The sequence below is a fragment of the Pteropus alecto genome, unplaced genomic scaffold (genome assembly GCF_000325575.1).
Source record: "Pteropus alecto unplaced genomic scaffold, ASM32557v1 scaffold170, whole genome shotgun sequence".
Lineage (NCBI taxonomy): Eukaryota > Metazoa > Chordata > Mammalia > Chiroptera > Pteropodidae > Pteropus > Pteropus alecto.
The window spans coordinates 2,143,446-2,166,364 of NW_006429634.1; the positions used below are offsets into that span (position 1 = coordinate 2,143,446).

The window sequence follows — 22,919 nt, forward strand, 5'->3', positions numbered from 1 at the left end:
GGTGTATAAGTATTGTACCTCTTCAGTTAAATTTATTTCTAATTTTTTTATTCCTTTTGATACTAATATAAATAGAATTGTGTCCTTAATTTCATTTTCAGATTATTCATTGTTTGTGTAACATTTCTTAAGGAAATGGGTAGAGAGTAAACAAAGTGACAATAGTTATTAGACTCTAGCATATGGAAATAAATTTAAAGAAGGCAGTAGACTAGTATAGCCTATGCCTTTGAGAAAGTGACTAATCTTGTGGACCCATATTTTCCTCATCTGTAATGCAAAAATAACTATCTTTGTCCTAATGGCTACTATTAAACTGTAAACAAAATAACAAAAAAAAAAGTGATTGGCACATAGTAGATTATTAACTAATCTTGGTGCCCTCCACTGCCCCCTCTTTTTAACTCTTTGCCTTAAAACTGTAGCTCTTTTATTAACTGCAAATTAAGCTCCATGCTAGATCCTTGGTGCCAGGAACCATAGAAATAAGTCTCTATCTCTAGCCCCCATCTCTGCTTAAAATCTTACTTAATATCCAGAGAACCCCCAGTGCCTGCGACTGAATTCTAGCCATCTGTTGCCAGGTGCCAGATCTCCTGGTGCCAAATGTCCAATAATTGAGACATGTTTTAGAGATATGTTTCCAGTCTTACATGCCATTAGAGAATGATGTCCATCACTCTTTTTATTAAGAGTTCAGAAAGGTCCCACTTCTTTTAAGATGGTGACACAAATCTTAGGAAAACCATCTCTTTGTCCCATACTTGTAAACAAGAATGCTCAGCCTGGGTATGTTCGTGTCAGATTTGCAGAGCAAACCTATCAGGAACCCCATTGGATCTCTTAGCTAACATGCAAATGGAAAGCAGATGCCAGATAATTCCAAAAGCATAAGTGATTCAAGCAGAAAATAATTTGAAGTTAAAATGAAATACTTTCTCAAGAAATTAATACAAGTATACATCATTTATTTTAGAATGAATAGGTATAGCCAAATAATCAGTTACTTATGTTTAAAAGGAGGAAGAGTGACAGGAGATTTGACTTTGGGTGGCAAACACACAAATGCAATATGCAAATGATGTATTATTGAATTGTACATTTGAAACCTATAGAATTTTATTAACCCCAGTGATTTTTTTTGTCACCCCAGTGAATTTAAATAAAAGAATGAATGAGTGAATGAAAGGAGGAAGGATGTCTGTCAGGGGCTCCCTCTTTGAACTCCCATAGCATTTTGCATGGACCTCTCAGTGCCAAATCACGTTGTGTGGTGTTACCTCTTTTGGATCTCTCTCCATCTATTTTGGAATTTCTCTAAAGTGTGTTCAGCTAATTATGGTCTGTAAATATTGATTGACAACTGCTTTGTGCATCGAGCCCAGTATGAGGTTCGGTGGATTTAAAAAAATGAGTGAGACATGGACACTACAAAATCAGCATCCTCAGGGTGATAGGAAATGCTGTTTTGGAAGTGAATTGACTAGATCCTTAGGATTTTATTTTGACCCCTTCTCTGTATTTCTTAAATACATTATTATTTCATTTTGAAAAAGAGTGAAAGAGTGATGATAAAGAGAGGGTCAACATTATTAAGAGAAAATAAGGCCCAATAGCCATTTGATAGTCAGAGAAATGGAAGGGACTGAAGTGAGGCAAATTCAGAAAGAATTGGTGACTGTTTGGGACAGGGAGACAGAATGGCAAGGACAGGGTCCAGAGGCTTCTCTAACTACTTCTTGTGTACTTTGTCTTTCTTCTTAAAGGAAAAGCTGTGTTCCTTGCAAGAGATAAACATCACCTCTCAGACATCTGCCATCTGATCCGCCATGATGTGCCGTACCTGTTCCAGAAGTATGTGAAGGAGTCGCATGGAAAAGATATTCGGGTGGTGGTGGTCGGCGGCCAGGTTATAGGCTCTATGCTTCGCTGCTCCACGGATGGACGGATGCAAAGCAACTGCTCTCTCGGTAAGGTATAAAAGCTCAGAGTCCATTTGTTGGTCATGGGAGGCCAGCAGGATTTTTCATTAGGATGTTTGGACCTATTCAGTAAACATGTACCAATTTCTCCTATCTTGTCAGACCCTCTGCTAGGCACCAGGATCACAGATAAGAATTAGAAATAGGCCCCTACTTTTAGCAGCAAGCAGTCCAGGAGGGGGACAGGTGGGTGTAAGCTCTATGACAGAGTCAGGCCAGGGATGTCAGAGCACAGAAGTTTGAACCCCGATCCTGTAGGTGTTAGGATTTAGCACCCAGGTTTAAACAAGGGAGTGATGTGAGGATCCATGTTTGAGGAAAACTGACATCTGGTTGGAGGATGGATTGAAGACATAAGATGGGAGGCAGGGAGACAAGTTTGGCAGCTGCTCTAAGAGCTCAGTCAAGAAATAGCAAAGGTCTGGGGGTGGCTCCATAGTGTAGTGGTTAGCACTTCTGCTTTACATGCAGAAGGTCCTGGGTTCGCACCCCACGTGGAGCAATGGACCATACTCCAGGTTCCCCTGTGCCCCCGCTACCCCACACCTCCCCGATACCTCCCCATACCTCCATCCCCTGCCAAGCCAAGCATGCAAAGAACGCGTGGGAGGAGATGCCCTGCCTTCAGAGATCCAGTTCTTAAGGGGAGATGGCAGCATCTGTAGGTCAAGGGTGGAAGTTGGGGGTGGCATTAAAAAGGGAGAAAAAAATAAAAGAAATAGTGAAGGTCTAAAGTAAGGCAATGGCAGGAAACAGAGCATATTCTGCTTTTACATTATAATTGAAAATTGTGTTTTTCTTATATGTATGATGTTATTAGAAAGGTACAGTTTATCTTTGGGTCAAATGCCTAACCCCATCCCATGAACACACTGATAAAGTTTGTTTTCTGTTTTGATGAATGGAGATGTTCAGGAAGGATGTAAATTCTCTTCCCCATTACAGAAAGCTATTGTCAACTTCATTAACTGAATTTGTATGTTGGTAATATGAAAAAAATACCTATCATTATTATTTCGTAAATCGCCAGGTGAGAGTACCCAGTCTAGTGACTAAGAAAGAGGTTGAAACACTGATTTCGTCCTTCTTTCGTTAATACTGGTTGAGCAGTTTCCACAAGTGGACTCTATGGTAGATAAGAAAGTCCTTGCCCTCGGGTAATTTATGGTCCAGTAAAAGAGAAGACACATAAACAGATCATTGTAAGATATTGCGATAAAGTGGTACAGTAGAGGCAAATTCTAAGTTCAGGTTGACACAGTTCTGTGTACCTAACATATTTTCTCCTTTAATTTTCACTATAATCATGTGTATAGTGCCACACTATTGAACTTTATGTGTTACTATTTTGTCTTTTTCACCTTAAAGAATCCATTCTCTAACAAGGAACCACATGGTTTTGTAATTTATCCATGTTACTTTTCTTGCTGAGCTGTTTTTATAGCCTTTTCCTTATACAATATAATAAACGAGGAAAGGACAGTGTTAAGGTAAAGGTGTGAGTTACTGGACCTGAGAATACAAGTCTTAAGTCTTTCCAGGGAGACAATTAAATCTGAAGCCTTAGCTTTTTAACAAGTAAAGACAGTCAGACTCTGTCCTTGACACAGGCTTTTGTCTCACAAGCCTCTCCATCTTGCTCTTCTTAAAAAATAATCTTAATTTTTTTTTAATTATAAAAGGAATATATTCTCCAAGTAGAAAATTTGGAAAATACAGCAAAATCAAATGAAAACATTTTATCATTAATCCCAACATCTTGAAACAACTGATGTTAACATTTTGGTTTTGTTCTTTCCAGCCTTTTTTCCTGATATTATCTTTTTGCATAGTTATGATTATGTAGTCTTTAATCTTTCATATTTTCTCATGGGATCACAAACTCTCAGCATTATTATTAATGGTTATAAAATATGTTGTTTTCCTCTATTGTGAGATATTTAGTTTATAATTTTTCATTTGACAAACATTTATCGAGTACCTACTATGTTCCAGGCACAGTGATTTTTCAGTATGTTAAATAACTCCGCTGTCAACATCTGTCTGCATGAAGCCCTTTTTTCTATTGCATAAGATTATTTCCTTAGTGGCAGAATGACTGGGTCAGAGGATAGAAGCATTTTTAAGAACGGATAAGAAATGACCATATCGTTTTCCCAAAGGGTCCTGATTTTCATGCGGACCTTTTGTGAGTAAGAAAATGCCCTCCTTCTGCCCTTCCTCAGCATTCTCTCTTCTCCTCCTTGAAGGGTCGTTGACTTGTTAGTGTCTTATGTCACTGTTACATCACTGTGCTTTCCCCACAGGTGGCGTGGGCGTCATGTGCCCGCTGACAGAACAAGGCAAGCAGTTGGCTATTCAGGTGTCCAACATACTGGGCATGGACTTCTGCGGCATTGATCTCCTCATCATGGACGATGGCTCCTTTGTAGTGTGTGAGGCAAACGCCAACGTTGGTTTCCTCGCCTTCGACCAGGCATGCAACTTAGACGTGGGTGGGATCATTGCAGACTATGCCATGTCCTTGCTGCCAAGTAGGCAGACTGGGAAGGTGGCTGTCCTCCCAGGACTGTCTAGTCCCAGGGAGAAGATAGAGCCAGATGGCTGTGCTTCAGCTCAGGTTGTTGCAGAGAACATCTACACCATCAACAGTGGGTCTACCTCCAGTGAGAGTGAGCCTGAACTGGGCGAGGTCCGGGATTCCTCGGCAAGCACCACAGGGCCCCCGCCGCCCACGCTGCCCGAACCCAGCTACAACATCAACAGCAGGATTGCTTCCGAATTAAAACTTAAGTGAATTCTTGCCTTTTTTTTTTTTTTTTTGGCAGCATTTAAACCAAATCCTACTGCTTCCCTAGTAGTTTTGAGTGAGTAAAATCTGGACTAATGTGATTTCATTTGCACAGAAACTGGAAATCCCATCTGGGCACTCAGCATTCTTTCTAACGATGATTTAAGCAAATGGCCTAGCTTTGTGGTTTTTACAAAGACTAATCTAAAAACACTCACCAAGAACAACATTGATTTGAGAGCAATGTTGGCTGCGAGCACTTGGATATCACGGCTGATTTTAAGGCGCTGACTCTGTGCTGCTGCTTCTGGCTTTTAGCAGTAGAGCCCATTAACTCGGAAAGGCTCCTGGAAATACTGTGCTCAAAAGCAACCACCGGATGGAGGCGTGTGCAAAAGAGGTGGAACGTGACTGCAGTTATGTGCTCTTCATTAAGTGTGTATGTGTGATGCTTGGAGAATACACAGTTTGAACACGATTCGAGGATCAGTCTCTACTCCCCATCAATCACCATCTTGACCATATTTCTCTGACACTCAGGATATGGTGTTCTAGGGAGCTTCCTCATTAGCATTTTCGATGAAGCACTTTGTAGAAAGTGAAAGTGGACGTTCTTTAACTTCACTGGTTGGCAAATGTCCTGCTCTGTAACTGGGGCTTTCTACAAATTGCTTTGCCACTCCGAATTTACAGACCCACTTCTACTAACGTCAGCCCCAGCAGCCTCTTGCACCTTTGCTGCCTTTGGCCTCAGCTGGAAATTCACTTCAATGAGCTAGTGGCCACACACTTTATTTTTTAAGCGTGCACTAGAATCGAACACCATGGACTTTGTTTTCAATGGACTCTGTTTACTTGTCAGCCAGAAGCCAGTGGGTTTTTATCATGGAAAGTTACTGGAAGATAATCATTTCCGCCTTCTTCTCTACTGAAACTTTGTGTACTACTTAGCTGTGGGCAGTCTTCTTGTATAAGTTGGTGTTATGGGCCTGTTAGGTAGGTAGAGCCATTGGAAACACTTCAATTCCCTTGACATTCTAGTCTTATCCAGGTTCCAGAGACCTGTCCTTACCCACTTTTCAAAACTGGGGAGACTCAGGTATCAGGAATTCTTCATTGCACATTTTGGGGGGAGTTGGATAATGTAGACATGACACCAAGTGCTTTTCATTTTAACTCTTCAAGCAGTCAATGATGATCCTTCCCTTGGGAGAAATCATGGAAAGGAAGTGTTCCATTTCTGCTTAGACGAAGTACAACTGGAAATGAGCAAGTCTACTTTTTTAACCAAATACGCGAAAACATATGCACTCAAGAGTTACCACAATCAGGGTTATTTCCTTAGGAGACCACACTCTTGAGCTGTGATGTTGCATGTGCCAAGAACACAAAGAAATCTTCCTTGGAGTTATCTCTGAAGCCATGCAAGGAAAGAGGGCTCACAACCTTATAGTCGGATCTCGTGTTTTACACCACCCCTTCCCAGAGATAGTCTCAAGCTCCATCACCCATTTTATTTATTGCATTTATCATCTAATGCAATTTGGCTTTTTAAAAAATCATTTCTCAAAAAACAAATCTCTCTTAAAGGACAAAGACTTAACAACATCGAGGAAGCTCACAAGTAGACAATTTCCAAGGAGGGTTCTAGAGTGTTCCGAGTAAGGTCAGCTTCACTAAACTAAACATACATCTTCCCGACATGACTACTTTAAAGGCAACAATACCCACTTGGGTGTTTAAATTACTGTACTTATTCTACTGTAAATGTAAATCGTGTATAAGGTCAAACTTCAATTTTTTCACAACACATTTAAATAGAAATTGGCTTTTAAAATATTGTGGCTTAAATCAGATCTCACCAAGTAACTGTTGTACAATTGGATAATAATGTTCAATGCCATGTAATGGAGATGTCACACTACACAGTTGTAGTTTCAATGCAGTGCAACATAGGGTGCATGCCCCTAAACTGTAACTAGTAATGTGTCTTGTACAGTTGAAAATAATACTTCACCTTTATATAGGTTAAGACATGTACCTTATGTTTACCACTCAGGGTAGGTTTAGAAGAATGTAGTTCTAGGTCTGTTTTTTCTGAAACTGGCCAGATGCTGTCTATGTAAACATCAGAACCGAGTGATGACCTGGAAGCTGCATTCACTCATTCTCACTGTTTAGTGTAAGCTTGGTCTTCCCACTTTATCTAAAAGCATGCTAGTGAGTCCGACCCTGAGCAGAGCAGCTAGAGAGTGAACCTCAGTCAGGTGGCTGGACCACACTCGTCATAGCTGCCCACAAGGCCTGCTGGAAAGAACATAGGGTGGAGAGCCAGATCCAGGTCCTGGCTCTCTTTAAACAGGTGATCAAACTTATATAATCAGATGGTCTCTGTACCTCCATTTTTCCATTCTTCAAATAAGAGAGATGCCTATTCTATTTACCTCTTGTGGGTGCTTTGAGGTTAAAGTAAGTTCCTTAATGAGACTTCATTATGTGGGAGGTAGTGGAAGAATGCCTCCCACATCTGGTTTTATAACAGTTTCTCATCACCCCTCCTCTGAAGGAGTTAAAGAAAAAGGCCATGAATTCTTGGCATTAGCACACTAAACAGTGGTAGGGGCCCTAAAAAGGAATGCAGCTTCTTACAGGCTTTGCGACCTAAAAGGAGTAAGGCTCTCAGTGTATTCAAGCAGCCTTCTGGATGTATCATATATAACCTGAAACCCTTGACTCTCCAATACCAACTAATGGTCTTTCTTATGTAACATAAATTACAGTGTCTGTATACGGTCTTCCCATTATCTAATAGTAGCATCTTGAAACTGGTCAAAACTTGAATGCCAATAGCTCAGTCACTCAGAATATATATAACTCTGCACTTGGGAAAAATGTCTTCCTGCTATCTGTCTGATTGCTGATGAGGTATGGCCAGAATGATTGCCAGATTGTGTCTTTTGGAGCTGTAGGTCTTTAGGATCTGATCAACAATATAAGTGGATGATAAGCTATTAGTGTCACAATTGCAGCTCATTGCTCTCAGCTAAGAGGGGATTCCATGACAGTTGGGATGGGGCGAGGAGGGAAGGGAAGGAGAAAGGTCTGGGATAGTTTTGTGACATTATCTCTTTCAGTGAAAGAGATGATTGGGATCATTTGGAATTCTAGTGGGAAGGAGGAAGACAGGGCTCTTCCGTGGGTTTTAATGAAAGAATCATGAATCTGTATTGATTAGAGGTAGGAGTCTGTTGAAACTAATCTGTGTAAAGATAATGTGATGCATGGCTTCCCATACATCTCTTTTGAAATGGGAGAGATATATGCCCCAGCCCTTCTTTAAATTCTGATGAATGCTGGTCTTGAGTACACTCTGAATGTAAATCAGGGAGATTGAAGCAGCTAGCTGGAGATTCCAGAATCATCCAAGTAATAGCTGGCCCTCCCAGAAGTTAATGTACCAGAAAGCATGTGGGCAAGCCTAGAGCCACAGCTCTCTGAGATGGGTTTAAGGAGTGATTTCAGAGAGTGAATTCAAAATCAGTAAAATAGGGCACGTCAACCAGATACTTTCCTTTGCACCTGGAGGTGAGGCTTCTATTTGCTGTCAGTCTATGCAGGTGTTTTGGGAAAGAGCCCTGACAACAGTCATCTTTGTCACTGTTCCTAAAGTTAGTGTTCTTAGATCTTCTGCTATAGCCAATAGAAAGCCTTGTGCTGCTTTTGACTGCCTCTGAGACTCAAGATGAGATCGTGGCTTTAAAATCTCTCTATCTAGAAGCCCATTCACCTCAGGAATGTACTGTTTTAATCCTTTCTTAAAACTGTTATGCTTCCATTCCAGGTCTATGGTTGGACTCTGCAGCCCTCTCTTCTAAAACTCACACGGCAGAGTATAGAAGCGTTCCTTCAAGCCTTTCAATTTCCTTCTCCAAGTGTGGTTCCCATGCCACCATGAGGCACTATCCTGGTTCTGGTGCTGGCATCTAGACCCCATTTGGTAGTCTTATTCTGCCGTTTCCTGTTCTCTGGGGCTCTAAAGAAACACTAAAAAAGTCACCTATCCAGCCAGACTTGAGGCCATAGGAATAGCAGCACTTTGGAGACAAGTGTAGTTCCCCATTTTATAGATGAGAGATCTGAATCCCAAAAGCCAAGGTCACTTAGCTAGTCAGCAGCAAGGCTAAGACCCAGGCCATCTGACTCCTCATTCAGTGTTGCATACTTCCAGAGGTGGCTCTATTCCACAACGTCTAGCACTTCCTGCCATCCTGGACCCTCTGCTCATTCCATTTCTGAGCCTCTGGACTGGATCAACATGGTGTTGATATGCCAGCTGTGAAGAATTTAGCTCTGGGATGGTGTTCAGATGAGAGTCCCAAAGGCTGTATGAAATTTCCATGGTGCAAGGTAGCTCATGGCCTTCTTTAGACCAACCAAGACCATTTAGCCCCAGCTTATGCCATCGGTGATGCTACATGAGGGAGACGGCCCCTGCCAAGCTGATCGAAGGATTCCTTGGCCCCAATTTGGCTCATATTCCCTCACTGTAAAATGTTTTAGGTTTGTGGAGACCTCTGTGGGCCTCTGCAGAGGACCAAAGGCTTGAAGGTCCCAAATTTCTCCCATGAGGCACACCTGAGGGGGAATCCTGACTGATACATATGTTCTAGTTGTAATCAGCCACAAAGTTAAGTTTCTTCCCACTCCAGTTCCATAGTGCATCCCCATTGCAGCCACTAGGCACAGAGTCTTCCTTATTATAACCCATATGTCAGCTTGGGACCTCCTGTACCTTGAGACCCAGACAAGTCTGATAAACTGGGCCTTTGGATCTCTGCGATTTCTAAGGGACTTATATCTTGGCAGTCACTGCTGACTCCAGATTTCTGCTACCTCATTTTAAGCAACAGTGATGTCTCGTCCCTGTATTATATCAGCTGAGACATGAAGCTCAGTTCCCTCCTCCATTTCTACACATACCAAAATTCAAATGAGTCGGTGCGTGTATGCACATGCGTGCACACATGCCTGTGTGCTTCAGTGATGTGGGAGGAAATGGAAAACATTGCAGCAATGAAGACACAGTGGCCCATTCATAAAATGTTCTTCTGATGTACTACAGAGGAATTCACTCACCTTCCACTCCATGTGGTACCTGTCTCCCTTCCTGAGACAAACCAAACCCATTTATATTCTCACGAACAGCAATATAGCCATTCCTTTTCTTAATCTGATTCCTCCCCATCTTCAAGATTTTACCTTCTACCATCTTGAACAAAGATGGCTTCTTCCTCAAAAGGAATTTGAATGCCATCTCTTAAGGTGATACATTTTTCATTCCCACTATACTAGCCAGGCATCACAAAAGCCATATTTACCACTAGCTGTCAGGGTCATCACACGTTATGGAAGGCAAGATGGACTAATGTAAATGGTGCCAGTTCAAGTTTGACAGCCCCGGTTCGAATACTGACACGTTAATTTATAGCTTCTGTGACCTAGGGAAAGTCACTTAATCTTGAAAGACCTTCGTTTCATCACCTATAAATGTGATGAACACAATCTTGAATGTGAAGCCTTAACCACACGCCTAGCTTTTCAGCAGGTTCCTTTCCTCTTGCTTCCTCCACTGTCAGCTATCAAACAGCTCCTTCCCATGGATCATGGCTCAGTGCCAAGGGATAAAAGCCTGCCGACATCAGCTTTACAGCTGGGAAAAAGAGATGTTGGAGAGGGCGGGGAGGGTTGACGGCTGCTCAAGCATGCTGTGGTTTAGGCTTAATGATTGGAAAGTCCCATCTATCCTTGAGAGTCTATGATGCTATAATATAAGATATAGGGGTTGTATTTGGCTTAGGAAAATCCTGGAAGAAAGGCTGCTTCCAACAATTGGGAGGCTGGAAAGCTGATGAGCAGCCTGACCTTGGGTGATTTAGCACCTGGTTTCTTTGGCTCTTCCTGTATTAGGTTTGCTGGCTTTGCATCAAATGGAAGGAGGAGGTGCCAGGGACTTGAATTAAATCTGTCAAACAGAGGGTGAAGGGAGTGCAGTAGGCCCAGGGGGCTGTGCAGGAAACTCTGATAGTCCAACAGCACCATCTGGACTTGGCAGGGATGACAGCCCTGAGATCAGAAGGAACTAGTCAATAAAGCAGCTAAATTCTGCTGTCTTAGGCCTGTCCTAAGTGAGACTCCCAGAATCTCCTATTTAAAGGAACACTGGTCTCCTATAAGGGGAGAACTGGGGCTCCTAAATACTCTGCAGAACTAATAAACATCTTTGTGAAGGCAGGACCAAGCAGGTGGCTGATTTGTTTAGTCCCACCTGGAGGTCCCCAGAGTGCCAGTGGTGTGCTGGAGCCAGGTTGTACTGGCCCAAGAGTTCGATTTTCAGGAATTTCGTGAGCTGGTTTTTAAACACAGTCATCATTAAAAATTAAATTATAAAACATGATTAAATATAGTATATTAAAATCATAAGTTAATAAATACTCAAAATTGATCACTTCCTAATTATTTTACTACATTTTGCTTTCTATGCTCTTGAGGTTATTGATATCTATTGTATTTGTATGATGGAATGCTATATAATGGTGTGCATCTCTTCCCAACTCCACCATTCAGTATCATCACATTGGTAGCTTGAAATCAGCCATGGTGAGAGTATTTACCCCACAGAGATGAACAAACACTTCTTGCCAAATTCCACTCCCTTCCTGCGCCCCTGCCATAGCTGGTTGTTGAGGTTGTTAAACATTTATTAGCACACCACTGCCACTGGGCGAAGGAAAGAAATTGATACACGTAAACATTGAAACAGCTTAGTTCCAGGGAGGTAGCATGTGTGATATATTCTCTGAAGCAAGTGCCCTGGTATAATATGCAGAACTGACTTGAAACAAAAGAAAAGCACTTGAAAACACTGCTTCTCAGCTTGTTTTGTCTTGTCTCTGTTTTTCACATGTGAGAAATCTGTTTAGTTTGCTCTTAAACTTATGAGTGATTTGTGAGGTTCTGTCTCACCTGTGGGCTGTACCTCAACTAACTTGGCTCCAGGAAAGTGAATTGTTTTTCCTGCCTAATTGGCAAACTGAAAATGTGCTGTAAAAAATATATCTTAACTAGGCACCAAAAGAGCTCATTTCCAAGTGGTTTTGACAGCAATAACAATGTTAACTTCTCAAACAGAGAAGAAATCATAAATGATTGTTTTGCTGTTTTTGCTTTTTATTAAAATTATTACTATGGAACAGAATGCTTTGTTTGCCTTTGTCCCCAAAACTCTGTGCCTTTGGTTGTTCTTTTAAAGTAAGAATCACATGCTGAATCTACATTTTATTATTTTCATATCATAAAATAAAGAAAAAGCTTCATAGAAACTTCCTTCTATTCACTTGCATACCAGCTGCATTCTGAAAAACCATAATTTTCCTTTCAAACACAGAGTGCTGTCTGAATTGTAATATTGCCAACTCTCAACTGTCAAGATGATGGAGGAAAATACTAATGCAGATGGTATGAGCTTGTCGTGGGCTGGCTCGGCATGCTCTCCTGGACTGACATGTGAATTAAGATTCAAATAGCAAGTGAGAGCTGAAAGCCATTAAAAATGGCTGTGTGGTGCAGTAAACGCCCCAGGGAACTGAAAGAATCTGTGTACTCACCCAGAGAACTCTGACAGGTCGGGCTGAGCGATGAGGACTTGTGTCTGCATGACATTTCAAAAGACCTCTTGGGAGAAACAGTGATAAGACCTTTGGGAACAACCTATGGGCAACACCAGGCCTGAGACCCTTGAACTCAGGCTGTTCTTCAGCTTGTGAGGGTAGGGAGCCAAAGTAAGGGAGTCATGGAGATAGCGTGTGTTTGTTGCAGCCAGGGATGATTTGGGGTTATACTCCTATGTTCTACCACTTGTAAAAAAACCTGGGGATTGTGACTTATATTTATTTTTTATTTTTATAAATATCTTCAAACTACGAAAATGTAGAATAGTAAACTTCCCAGATTTTAAAATTATCAAAATTTTCATTTTTACTTCGTCTATCCATTTCTTTTCCTTAAGCATTTTAAAACAAATCCCACACACTGTGTCTTTTCTCCCTGCATACTTCATCATGCATCTCTTTTTAGAAAGAGGATATTTCTTCATGCCTTTACCGCATATAATAAAATAAACAATAATTCCTTGATACCATCAGCAGTCCATATTCAAATTCCCCCAGTTGTCTCAAAAAGAATGGCATTTAGCTGCACATAGACCAGCGATGTAGCAGGGGCAGGATGTACCTGGAAGGGGTGGTGATTGCTTCCCATCATCCTGACTGTGGCTCTGGCAGAAACTGTGCTGAAGAGGCACCAGCAAAGATCTTTAGGCTGGCTACCAACACCTTCCCAACTTGTTGGGTCTTGGGATTTCCTCTCCTCGAGGAATAACCCTATGAAACTTCCCCTTCTATTTTCCAATGTCCCGTGGTCTTCCTCTGAGACTTTCACAGCTTCCATGCTGCTGGCACCCACCTGGCTGTCACACTGGTCCCCACTTCACTGCTTTTCTTGCAGCTGCATCTTTTACTGCAGGAATTTCCTAAGTCAGGGAAGAGGCTTCTTCTGAGATTATCGCTCTTCCACCAGCCTTGACATACTGTTCCTTCAGTGAGTCATAGCTCTTTAGATCTCCCAAAGGGCCTTGGCTTCTTCATTCTAGACAACTGTGGCGTAAGTCAGAGAATTTCTCCTGACGTAAGTCAGAGAACGTTTGAATAACAGCACATTGTGTCACACCTAAAGGCACTCCCCTGACTAAAGGGACATGGCAACTAAATGCTCTGCTTGCTCAGGGATTTTCTTTTGCTATAAAGAACATTATTAAGACAATTGGTAAAATCTGAATAAGGTCTGTATTTTATAGTCCAGTAGTATCATATCAATGTTAATTTTCAGGGTTTTTAAAAAATTTTTTCAGGTTTTGATTGTACCGATGAGAATATTTAAGAGAATGTCCTAGTTTTTAGAGAATACATATTAAATATTGAGGGATAGAGGAACCAAATGTCTGCAACTTATTTTCGAATGGTTCAAAATAATGGGTATCCATAAAGAGAAAATGATAAAGCAATTGTGGTAAAATGTTAACATTTGGAGAATTTGGGTGAAAGATATGTGGGAATTCTTTGTATGACAAGTCTGAATAAACCTAAAATTATGTCTGCTGGGTTCATCTCTTCTCCACTAACCGTTCAGTTTCAGGGCATATCCTTAAGCTCTCTTGTTTTTCTTAGGCAAGTATTTCCATTTCCATAGTATTAATTACCATCTACATGATACTCTCCAATTTATCTCTCAAACCCCGGCTTCTTTTCTTAATGTCAGATTGCATGTCCAGTTGCCTACCTTTTCATCTCTTCTCAAATGTCTCATAAATATCTCAAACCTCCCATGCCCCAATCTGAATCCATGTTCTTATCTCTCCACCACAAACTCGCTCCTCTTCCAGGGTCTCCTCACCTGAGTGCACAATGCCAACCATTTGCTCGAACCAGAAAAAAAATCCAGTAGTAATTTTTGTCTGCTATTTTCCTCATTTCCAATATCCAATTTTGTTTGTTGTGGTGAAACTTGACTTTCAAACTTTTAATGATCTTTTTCCATTGAAAAAAATTTTTGTTCATTAACATGTTCTGAGAGATCTATGATCTTACAAAGGTTTGCAAGCAAGGGACAATACTTATAATATATAGTCTTGGTTTTATATCCTGATCTCAAAAGTAACCCTTGCTTATTGCTTTTAACAACTGCTCTGTTTAAGTATTAACCATTGAAACAGTGTTTGTGTATGCACATATATAAATATTTATCTCCATCACATTGTCATCAATCTTGGTGAACATTAGCAAAGACATACTTTTTCTATTAAACAAAATGTTAACATGGCCTGTCATTTAAATAATGCTTCATTATCTTTCTTGAAGCACTTACTTTGCCAAATGTTCATTTTGTGCGACCTGTTGCTCTTGAGAGATGGCATATTTCATAGAGCCAACATGAATATAGGAACACCTCACCTGCATCATATGTATCTATAGTGGGACCTACTGGAGATAGAGTAGTTTGGTTCTGATCTTGGTCACCTGAGGACCTATGGCACAACACAGGTCTGTAACTGTGTCGTGATAAAATGTTATATAGTGGGAATGCAGAACAACTCAAAGTGAATTTTTGTTAAATAGAAGTTCATAGACAACATGATATAATTTATAACAGTGCATACGTACTTGCTAGTAGAAAATATTTAGCCAGGCCTTACAGGGATGATCCCTCAGCTCCACACCGACAAATTCTGATTAAGATGCTTAGGAAAGATGTGAGTACCGGTATCTCCATAGAGCTCCTGGTTCTCTTCAACCTGTGTATACCTTTTTCAGTCAAGTAAATCACATTTCAGAGATCTTTGGAATTGAGATTATGTCCTGCATCACTGTATCATGTATGAAAACGAAATACATTTTCATTGAAGAGTCAAAAAAATGAGGTCAACATGAAACATTTTTAGATTAATGAAAGAAGGAAAATCTGAGAATTTACCATAAACAAACCCTCACTGTAGAAAATATTAAAGGATTTATCAGTAATATAAGCCCAGATAGAAGGTGTGAAAAGCAAGAAAGAATGTGATGACTTTATAAAATAATAATAATTATGACTTGTGGGTTTAAGTTATATTTAAAATAAATAACAGTAATAATATGTAAGTTAAGGGGAAGTAAATGGAGTTAAGAGATTTTAAAGAACTTGTATGTCCAGGATGCAGGTAAACGTCCTAAATAACCAGAATTTGAGAAGTTAGAAATGGATATTTGAATTTCTGGGGTAATCATTGAAAGAATGGAAACACAGTACATAACCTAGCAGAAGTGGGGAGAAAATGAAATGAGAAAAAATACATAATCAATCCAAAAGAAAGAAAGAGGGGAATAAAATATGCAGAACAAATAGAAGGCACAAAATGAGATCATAAATTTAACCCCCAAAATATAGCATATAAATAAAATATAAATGGACTAAATGATTCTTTAAAAATTACAGATATAAAAATGTCTGATTATTTTTATAAAAGATACATCCAAAACATAAGGATACAGATTGTTTGAAAGTAAAAGGTTGCAAGAAGAGACATCAAGTGTTTAGTCAGGGCTTAGTCGAGAAAACAGAAGCCTCTGTAGGCATTTTGAGTAAAGAGATTATTTAATACAGGGAATTGGAAGCTTACACAATTTTTGAAATGATTGGGTGATAAAGATCAGGGAGCAAAATGTCAGCAGGCTGCTTTCACAGGAAATCTGCTTTCAGGAAAGTAACAGTGGGTGATTCTCAGAAAGATTAATGGCTGATCCTTCTCATCCAGCTTCCAAATCTTGTGCAGTTGCCCATCACTGGTTGAATTTAATTGAGAATCATAAAAGGAAAGAGATACTGGGAATTGTAGTTCCTAGCTTCCCCTTTAAAGCAGAGGTAAATGCTGAAGCAGAGGTGTTTCGCTAGTAACAAGTAATCCAGCCCTAAAGGAAAGAGGTTTAACTATGTTACTATGAGACCAAAATAGACTCTATGGTCAAAAGCATTACTAGAGATAAAGTTATTCTCTTTAGAATCACTTCATAATACAAAATAAAAAGATTTAATTCACCGGGAAAATATAATATTTGAATTTGTACTTGCCTAATAACAAAGCCTCAAAATATATAAAGCAAAAATGAATAGAACTACATATTGGATGGATTTTATATATCTCTCTCAGATATAAACCAAAAAATGTAGCAAGGATATGCAAGATTTGGAAATATGATCAAGTTTGACCTTAAGGATATATACAGAACACTGTGCCCAATAACTCATTCTTTTCTAACCTGTGCAGAACATTTCTAAATATTGACCATATCCTGGGCCATAAAGCAAATCTCAACCAACTTCTAACAGTCTAAATTGTACATATTTTATGACCTCAATATACTTAAGCTAGAAATCAACAACAAAGTAGTAATTAGAGTCATCTTTTTTAAAAAATTAAGAATTATACCTCTAAATAACTCGAGTCATACAAAATTAAGAAATATTTAGAAAACATGACAATTAAAATATTGCAGTTTAAAATATGTGGGATCATCTAAAGCAGTACTTAGAGAAAAATTTACAGCCTTATATGCAAGTGTTAGAAAAGGAGAAGGAGTCTACAGCCATGCTACCCTGAACAAGCCCAATCCCATCTGATCTTAGGAGCTAAGCAGGGTCAGGCCTGGTTAGTACTTGGATGGGAGACCACTTAGGAAGACCAGGTGCTGTAGGTATAAAGAATAAAAAAATAAGAGATTGTAAACTGACAGGGTCCTTGCAATCTGTGAGGTTAACCAAGGGTTGCCTCACTTAAAAAAAGAAAAAGTTGAGCAAAGGACATAAACAGGCAATACACACACACACACACACACACACACACACACACACACACACACACACACCAGAAAATAAATATCCAATAAACCTACGGAAAAATTAAAAAAAGAAAAAGAAAAGCAGAAAGATTGAAAATTAAATTACTAAGACATGTTGAAAAGTAGAAAAATATGGCCCATAATCAAAAGGGGAATCAATCAATAGAAATAATAAATTTAAACAATTTAATTTAAACAATAATTTTATAAATATACTCAATGGGGAAGAATTCATAAACAAAAATTTAAGGGTAGAGAGAACAGAGAGTAGATAATGGAGTGGGGACAGAGAAAGGGGCAACGAACATGGCAATGGAGAGCACTAGAGTTTAATGAAATAGACTTTAAAGGACTTTTTTAGAATAAAGACGTTCTAATAAATTTTTTAATTATCTGCTAAGAGTTATTGATCCTCCTCCTCACCCCCAACCCTACAAAATCTTCACTATACATCTAACTCATATTAAGGTTAGCTAAGGAGTGGGAATCAAAAAGAAGGGGTTGTGTCCCTAAAGAGATAAGAAAACAACTACAAGAGAGCAGCAGAGAATGAGAATGCAACTGAAGCTGAAAACTGGAGGGAGAGATGGCTGGTAGAAAAGTAAGGCCCTGGGACTTCGTAGGCATCTTAGAAAAGCAGAAGAATGCCCAAAGGTATGGAAAGGGGTTCCCAGCAGATTTTGCCCAGACCTGTAGGGGCAGGGTGGCCCAGCTGACCTGTTTTTATTATGTGTATCTGAATGAATTAATTTACAAGGAGGAACATAAAACTCTCCAACAGGTCTTTGACTTGCATATCCTTTCCCTGGGTGCAGATCTACACAGGAAGCAGAGTGTGCTAATGTGCAGGCTGCTTGGCAGGTCTGGATTAAAAAAAGAGATGCTAAATGACCACAGTCTTCTATGGGACAAGTTGATACAGCCATGGCCACATCTGGGCCATCTTACAACAATAATGAATGAGGTTATGGGGGGGATCAAGGTCACAAAGTTATTAAGTAAAAAGCTGGATTTGAACCCAGGCATATCTGACTCCAAGGCTTGCACTCTGTCCCCTACATCACAGGGGCCTTTTCAGTGTACTTCTTCTACAGTGTAGATGGCTCACGTCCACTTCAAATCACTGTCTAAGAAGAGAAAGACACCAATCTGGAACACGATCTCAGCCAATGCATACTGAGCTCCCTGCAAGGTCCAGGGGTCTGCTGTGGCAGAGATCTATGATTTATGTCTGCATTTTGTTATTAGTTTTCTGCATATCTCATGTCCTTTTTGTCCCTCTCTTCCTCCTTTACTGTCTTCGTTTGCATTAAGTGTATCTTTCCTAGTATACTATTTTAATTCCTTTGTTGACTTTCAACTATTCTTAGAGTGGTAATTTTCTTAGTGATTACTCTAGAAATTATAATGGATATTTTAATCACAATCTACCCCAGATTAATGCTAACTTAATTCCAGTAGAATAGGGAAACTTTGCTCCAATATAGCTCTATCTCCATCCCCTTTTTTGGCAAAGATCTATGAAACATGTACTGAGAAACTTCTGGGAAATATGACAAACTATTTGCAGTTTAATTACAAATACTATATTAGTGAGCTGACAGCACATTACTGTCATACAAAGTTATATAAACCAAGTGCAAAGGTCATGATAAACAGGTTTTACTGATTTTATGCCTCAAGCTCTCTATTCCCTCACATATTCTGTGCAAGAATAAAAACACACAACTATGTGTGCAATCACAGGGGAAGAGGGTGAGAACTTCAGCAATTTGTAGTACCTCAGAGCAGTTGTGCAAGCCTGGAATATATAAGACATTCAACAGTCCCTTGCATAGGCCCTGACGCAGAATTCATGGGTCACTAAATAATGGGATAACCTTCTTCAGCCAAGATGAGATTGAGTAATTCTTGAATGGTGTTTTGTTCATGGTCACTGAGCTGTTGTTCTTTGGCTAGATTGAAGGCTCTCATGGCATATTCTTGTGCCTGGAATAAAATTGTAGTGACAAAAGGAAGTTGTCACAGGAAAGCATTACATTGGGAAGCCCCATTGGTGTTCAATCCCAGAAATACAGGAAAAGACCCATTAGCTTCTCACACCGCCACTAAGGTCTTGTCAGAAACTTGTGGACACCCACTAGGGTCCCTACGGTTAGCCACTTCTTAGTGATTACTCTAGAAATTATAATGGATATTTTAATCACAATCTACCCCAGATTAATGCTAACTTAATTCCAGTAGAATAGGGAAACTTTGCTCCAATATAGCTCTATCTCCATCCTCTTTTTTGGCAAAGATCTATGAAACATGTACTGAGAAACTTCTGGGAAATATGACAAACTATTTGCAGTTTAATTACAAATACCATATTAGTGAGCTGACAGCACATTACTGTCATACAAAGTTATATAAACCAAGTGCAAAGGTCATGATAAACAGGTTTTACTGATTTTATGCCTCAAGCTCTCTATTCCCTCACATATTCTGTGCAAGAATAAAAACACACAACTATGTGTGCAATCACAGGGGAAGAGGTGAGAACTTCAGCAATTTGTAGTACCTCAGAGCAGTTGTGCAAGCCTGGAATATATAAGACATTCAACAGTCCCTTGCATAGGCCCTGACGCAGAATTCATGGGTCACTAAATAATGGGATAACCTTCTTCAGCCAAGATGAGATTGAGTAATTCTTGAATGGTGTTTTGTTCATGGTCACTGAGCTGTTGTTCTTTGGCTAGATTGAAGGCTCTCATGGCATATTCTTGTGCCTGGAATAAAATTGTAGTGACAAAAGGAAGTTGTCACAGGAAAGCATTACATTGGGAAGCCCCATTGGTGCTCAATCCCAGAAATACAGGAAAAGACCCATTAGCTTCTCACACCGCCACTAAGGTCTTGTCAGAAACTTGTGGACACCCACTAGGGTCCCTACGGTTAGCCACACATGTGTTGGGTGGGACAGGGGGCACCAGAAAAAAACCCACTTGGCTTAACAGACTAAGTACACCTTCTTAGCAAAGTGAGGTCTTTGTAGGATCTTAATCAGGGCCCTTCGAACCAACATTGGGAGGCACAGAGATGATAGGTAACGGAAGTAAATTGTCATCCTGGGGGCCATGTAGCCTAGAGTCTTGACTTGGACAGAGGCTTCACAGGACATTTTGGCACAGACTCTGGCTTTCTCTTCCCTCCCTCCCACCTTCCATCCCTTCTTCTTTCTTCCTATAAATATTTATTGAATGGTTACTGTGTTCCATGTACTGTGACTACAGGCTGAAATTTCTGCCCCTGTGGAACTTACAATACAGTAGAGGAGAGAGGCAACAAACAAGACAAATAAGTAAAACACAATCATGTCTTAGTGATACATGCTAAGGAAAAAAAAAGGCAGGAAACAAGGATAGGAAGTATCAGTGGTGGTAGTGGGTTTTACAGTTTTAGAGAGGGGGTCAAGAAAAGCTTCAATGAAAACTGAATTAAGACCTGAAGGAAATGAGCCAATCTTGAGTGGACAGATGTATGTGTCCCTTTTTTCTAAGAACCTCTCACAGATCTAACATCTTTAATGCACCTTGGAGTAATGACTTCCTTGAGTATACAGTGGAGAACTGGACACAACTATAGAAGGGAGGCTTTTTCCCAATGTAAACTTGGAAATTCAATGGAAATGTTGCCCTGTTCTCTAACCACTCTTACCCCTACCCCAGATAGAGTTAGTGACCCTCCTTTGTGCTCCTACATGTCTTGGGCTTTGCTGTCACCTCTATCATGACCCTTTGACTGTGAGCTCCTCCAGGAGCTACCGGTACACAGGTGTTTGGTAAAAGTTTGTTGAAGAAAGGAAGGGAAGAAGGGAGAGGGAAAATGAATCTGAAATTTTCCAACCAGCCCTCCCTCCCTCTCTCCTTGCTTGCTTCATTTTTCCCTGTAGCACTTTTTGCTATCTGAAATTCTATTACACATTTATATGTTTATTTGTTTACCGTGAGTTCCCCTCCTCCAAAAAACCTAAGTCCCATGGAGATAGGGAACTTATCTGGTAGTTCACCACTGTATCTCCAGTCCCTAGAATAGCAAATGTCATGTGCTCAATAAATATTTGAATGAATGAATGAATGAATCAGTTAATCAATAAATCAATAAACCTGAGATTTGCCACTTATCGTCTGTAAGAAATTGGGCAAATAATAGACCCTCTCTGTGCCTCAGTTTCCTTACCTGTTAAGTGGGAATAATAAAACAGCTACTTTATAAGGTTGGTATGAGAATTAAATACGATAATTCATGTAAAGGCTAATGACTGACATGTAGTATCCACTCAAAAATGATTACCTTTTAAATTATTTCATGGTGATCCATTTCTGCCTGGATCCCTCCAGCAATAGGGAACACACTGAGTGTAATTAGAGCTACTCCTCCATTCCTCCAAGGACTCCCCAGAGCCCTCCTGCCCTGCAGGCTTTCTAGCACTGCCCCAGCCTCAGTTTACCGATGCAACCCTTTGAAAGCCACCGTGAGGGAAGAAAGCAATCCAGTTTCCATTATACAGGCAGGACTCAACAGAAAATGTCATAAGCACCTGGATTTTTTTGGAGTGAGGGCTTACTCAAGGGCAACTGGGCAATACACAGCTGAATTCAACTAAAGGAATTTCTACCTCCATTTTAGACATGCTGCTTTTCTAGGGAAACTTGCCTTTGAATAATTCATCATCAGGTAGTAAAGCATGACCAGGATTTTCAGAACAAAGATAGTTTTTCGGGGGGCTTTGTCAGATGTGGATTCTCGAATGTTCAAGACTGAAGTCAGGATCCGAATGGCTTCTGCTTCCTGGGCTTCATCTGCAGTGGAAACAGAGGAAAGAAGAAACAGGCTGGCAGTGGGCGGAGGGCAGCTGCGTCTACTCTCCTCTATAAGCACTGAGCTGTGAGGGCACCTGGCCTCCTGAAGCCTCCTCACAGGGACATGGCAGGGAGCAGGGAGTGGGGAGGCAGCACAAACCGCAGCAAGTTTTTCAGCTGGAGGGCTGCTGCCATGTGCAGAGCAGGAAGCTACAGTTTCGGGCAGCTCCCTAGCTTTGCCCAGCATGTCATTATCAGAGTAACCTAAGAAAATGCTCATTCCTGCAGGCCCCAAGGTTGCTAAGGTTTCTCTCGTTCAGAGTCCTGAATTAGCTCTTAAGGCTCTCAAATACAGTGGATTTTTCATAGCGGGATTCCCTGGGCCCAACTCAGCTTCCACTCTATAGCAAGAGGAGGGAGCGGGGGCTTCTTGCAGCACCTTAATTCTTCTCCCCCAAATACAAAGATGCTTAAGCAATAGCCTTTCTGCTTCCTCCAAGGAAGCTGTTTACAATTTTCCCCAGCAGTTTTTGGTTCTACTTTTGTTACCATGTATTGACTTATTATGAGTTATTATGGGCCAGATACTTAAAAGTACTTTTTAAGTTCAGTAATTCTTTGAATAACTTTATTTTGTTCAACATCATTTCATTATATCGTTGATGAGGAAAGAAAAAATCGATTCCTAGCTGGGGCCACTGTCTGTGTAGAGTTTGCACGTGCTCCCATATCTGCATAGGTTTTCTCCTGGTCCTCTGTTTTTCCTCCCATATCCCAAAGATGTGCACATTAGGTGAATGGCGTGTTTAAATTGTCC

General features: G+C 40.3%; 2 protein-coding genes and 1 pseudogene across 3 annotated transcripts in view; 2 read left to right on the plus strand and 1 right to left on the minus strand.

The window, feature by feature from the left end:
* RIMKLA (ribosomal modification protein rimK like family member A) overlaps positions 1 to 7,782 on the plus strand; it is a 27,349-nt gene extending 19,567 nt beyond the window's left edge. The window contains exons 4-5 of the mRNA XM_006903994.3: positions 1,767 to 1,970; positions 4,289 to 7,782. Of these exons, the coding sequence (XP_006904056.1) occupies positions 1,767 to 1,970; positions 4,289 to 4,779 (695 nt within the window). The 3' untranslated portion in view covers positions 4,780 to 7,782. The remainder of the gene's footprint in view (positions 1 to 1,766; positions 1,971 to 4,288) is intronic.
* An 8,216-nt stretch (positions 7,783 to 15,998) lies between these two features.
* The window catches only part of ZMYND12 (zinc finger MYND-type containing 12), a 29,941-nt gene continuing 23,020 nt past the window's right edge, over positions 15,999 to 22,919 (minus strand). Inside the window, exons 7-8 of one of the 2 annotated variants that reach the window (XM_025050831.1) lie at positions 21,957 to 22,102; positions 15,999 to 16,331 (exon numbers count right to left, since the gene is read on the minus strand). In XM_025050831.1, coding sequence (XP_024906599.1) covers positions 16,311 to 16,331; positions 21,957 to 22,102 — 167 coding nt within the window. In that variant the 3' untranslated portion in view covers positions 15,999 to 16,310. Of the gene's footprint in view, positions 16,332 to 19,518; positions 20,030 to 21,956; positions 22,103 to 22,919 lie in introns of those variants that run through there. The other variant, XM_006903995.3, reaches the window with a different exon arrangement.
* LOC112469239 lies at positions 16,999 to 17,117 on the plus strand (annotated as a pseudogene).